General features: G+C 30.2%; 1 protein-coding gene across 1 annotated transcript; it reads right to left on the reverse strand.

Moving 5' to 3' along the window:
* Positions 1–710: 710 nt before the first annotated feature.
* LOC131628998 (uncharacterized) lies at positions 711–1,520 on the reverse strand. The gene has a single exon (XM_058899801.1). The coding sequence runs from the start codon at positions 1,518–1,520 to the stop codon at positions 711–713; it is 810 nt and encodes a 269-aa protein (XP_058755784.1).
* Between the last annotated feature and the right edge of the window lie 2,366 nt (positions 1,521–3,886).

The following is a 3,886-nucleotide window of genomic DNA, read 5'->3' on the forward strand; positions in this document are numbered from 1 at the left end:
GGAGTAAAATGTAAAAATTTTATTACCAAAACAATTTAAACATGCCGATCACAAACCGATCCAGGCAGCTAGAAGAGACAAAAAAAACAAGGAGGACATCATTCTAAATCACCAACATCAACAAAACTAACTCAGCTAACTGACAGGTTTTCCAAAGTCATATGGTTCTTCAAAACTCTCTTGGCACAAGCTCTGATAACAATGGTCTGCTTGATCATATTCATAATATCTCCATCTGCATTCTTATGGTTAAAGATTCTATCATTGCGCATTTGCCATAATTGATATATAACTTCAGCAATGGCAAGCTTAAGGAGGCATCGACGCCATCCCTTCTTTGCAGTTTCAATACATAACCATTTCTTTTCCTCCTCCCACCCCTTACAGCTTCGATAATAACCTATCCAACCCAGGACACGGTTCCAAATGTTACTGGTAAAGCTGCACAGGAAAAACAGGTGTTCAATGCTCTCAGGCTGCCCACAAAAGATGCACTTTCCATCAGTATGAATATTGATCTTCAACAATCTATCTTTGGATGGGAACCGGTTTAGAATAGCAAGCCATAGGGTAAAACACGCCCTAGGTCTAGCATAATTTTGGACTAAAAGCTTTCTCCAAGGTTGATTTTCATGCCTTCCCCTCAGTTCCTTATACATAGCATTGGTGTTGAATTTGTTCTGCTGAACACTGTCACTCCAATATTCACTCTACATAGTAAGATCTCGCACCTTAGCTATGTTCCTTAGTATCCACGAGCTAGTAGTCTTAGGTTCCCAATGCATTATGCTTCCCCCTTTCAGATAGTAGGCTCCAATCCACCTAATCCACAGTTTATCCGATTTCATATGGAGATTCCACAAAAGTTTCAGAATAGTAGCTTTGTTCCAATCTCTTAAGTAAGTCAGATTCAGACCACCTGCACTAGAAGGGAGGCATATTTTATCCCAAGCCACCAGAGCCTTTCTACCCACAGATCTGCCAGACCAGAGAAAATTCTTACAAATAGTTTCAATTCTCTGGATAATTGTTTTTGGGAGTGGAAAAGCTTGCATCCAGTATCCAGCTATGGTCATCAAAGTACTTTGGACAAGTTGCTTCCTACCTGCATAGCTGAGCAAACTAGCAGACCAGTGATGGATCTTCTCAAGCATTTTGTCAATAATAGGTTGGCATTGGTTCACAGTGAGTTTCCTTGTGGATAAAGGAACTCCCAAATATTTGAATGGTAAGGAGCCCACACCAAAATTGCTGGCAGCTGCAAGATCTCTTTGCTCCTGATCCTTTAAGCCCCCAAAATATATCTTACATTTTGCAGGGTTTGCCTTTAAACCAGTTGCCTCTGAAAATTGATGAAACTTTCCCATCAAGTGCCTGATAGACCTGTCATCTCCTCTTGCAAACAGTAGTAGATCATCTGCAAAGCAGATGTTGGTAATCCCTAGCTTAGCACATCTAGGACGAAATTTAAAACCTTCCTCTTTTTTGAGAGTTGCCAGGTGCCTATGTAGATATTCCATAACAAGGGTAAAAAGAAGAGGTGAGATGGGATCACCCTGTCTCAACCCTCTTTTAGCTTGTAGCACACTAAGAGTTATTGAGTTATTTTAGTAATTACTAATAGTTATTATATTTTAATTTTTAATTATTAATTTAATAAAAAATAATTTTTTTCACTAACTTCTCATATTTATTTAATTTAATTTTATTATTTTTATTTTCTAATTATTTATTTAATAAAATTTGATTTTTCTTCGACTAACATCTTATAGCTTTTTAATTTTGTTTTCTAATTAATAAATAAATATTAATTATTCTCTCACTAACGATTATTTTTATTTTTTAAGTATAAATGATAAATATTTTTCCACTAAGCTTATACTTACTTAATTTAGGTTTTTAATTATAATATAAATTTAAATTTAACTAATAAACATTTTCTTCGACTAACTTCTTATATTTATTTTTTGTTTAATAAATAAATATTGATTTTTCTCCCACTAAATAATGTCTTATATTTATTTAATATAAATATTTAATTAATAAATAAATTTATATTTAACAAAGAAACATTTTCTTTCACTATCTTCTTATATTTATTTAATTTAATTTTTTTATTAATAAATAAAAATTAACTTTTTCTCTTTTTTTTGTTTACAAATAGGAAGAAATTTAACTTTTCTCTCTAACAATTACTTTTTATTTTCTAGAATTAACTAGTAAAAATAGTCATTCATCTTTCTTATATTTATTTAATACTTTTTAATTTCTAGAATTAACTAGTAAAAATAGTCATTGATCTTTCTTATATTTATTTAATTTTGTTTTTAATTAATAAATAAATATCAACTTTTCTCTCACTAACAAGTAACAATTAATTTTAGTTTTTAAATTTAACTAATAAAAATAGTTATTAATTTTATATATGAAAGTTGTTATTGAAATAAAACCGACACTTTATAAAATTAATTGATGGAAAATCGTGGAATCGTTACGGTGATGTCGTGGGTAGGAGTGGAAATAGGTCAGGCTGGCCTACGGGGGCCTATGATCTAGCCTATATAAGGTCGGGCTAGACCAAGCTTATTTAACAAAAAGGTCAGGCTTAGACTTTTTTTAAAGCCTATTTAATAAAATAGATCAAGCTTAAGCTATTAAAAAAGGCTATGAAGTCTTATAGGCCGACCTATATTTTCATGTATATTAAAAATAAGCTAAATATATCGGTCTATATTTGCATGTATATTAGAAAAAAGGCTTAATTGACAACCCTATATATACATATATATTAGAACAAAGGTTAAATAGGTCGGTCTATATATGTATATATAGGACGACTATAAGGTTTCTTAAATAATATGGATGAATTGATAACCATAATGAAAATAGACTTTTAAATAAGCTTTCAGGTCATGCCAGACTTTTAAAAAAGTCAGGTCAGATAAAAAAAATAGCCTATTATAGGTCAAAGGCCAGACTCAGGTCTTTCAAATTTATTAGATACCAGACTCAGACCTTATAAAAACTAGCCTACCTTAACCTATTTTCACCACCCTAGTCGTGGGTCAGCATTATGGAACTTATATACCATTTTTTACAATCTGCTCGAGTCTACTAACATTAACAGTTTAACACTAATAAAGGATTTGTCACACTGCTTCAAAAACATGCTTCGATCATTGATCATCTTTAGAGTGCTATTTATTTGATCAAAAGACCCACATCATATAAAAAGGTTTTTTTTCTTTCTATTTTCATTTCATTCCAGTGAATTTATATTAATTACTCATTTCTTTGATTTATTGATAGATTCACTTGAAATATTTAGAGGCTGATGTATATATGCTGGTTATTTTTTCTGACCAAGTAGGTTTATGACTTTTTATGCACCGTAATTCCCAATTTATACGAGTTTTTTTTATGAAATATTTATTGTGCATATTATAATTGAATAGGCAAAATAAAACTAACTTAATTCTATAAGGCTCTGTTTGGTAAAACATAATTTTGAATTTATGTTTTATGTCTTATAGTTTATAAATTCATATAACAATTTAGACATGTTCGGTAACGGTCTTTTCATCACTAGCTTATAATTTATTTTACCAACTTTTAGTTTATTTTCCAGACGCTATTTCAAATAGCGTTTTAGCGACCTTATAGCTTATATTTTTTTCCTTTTTTATCTTTATTATTTTAACATAAACTCATTTTTATCCTTTATAATTTATTTCAATTTTAAATTAAATAATTATGTATTAAATATCTTTTATGTAATTTTATATTTCTAAGTTATTTGAACCGCTAATTTTAACAAACATTTCAATTAATTTATCAGTTATCAATCACAACCATCAGTCATAAGCTATAAGCTATCTGTCATCAG

This window comes from Vicia villosa, unplaced genomic scaffold, assembly GCF_029867415.1.
Source record: "Vicia villosa cultivar HV-30 ecotype Madison, WI unplaced genomic scaffold, Vvil1.0 ctg.000494F_1_1, whole genome shotgun sequence".
Taxonomy (NCBI): Eukaryota; Viridiplantae; Streptophyta; class Magnoliopsida; order Fabales; family Fabaceae; genus Vicia; species Vicia villosa.

What these genes read in the sequence shown, in the direction of transcription:
- LOC131628998 (XM_058899801.1), bottom strand. Translation starts at nt 1,520, where the DNA reads ATGGAATATCTACATAGGCACCTGGCAACTCTCAAAAAAGAGGAAGGT.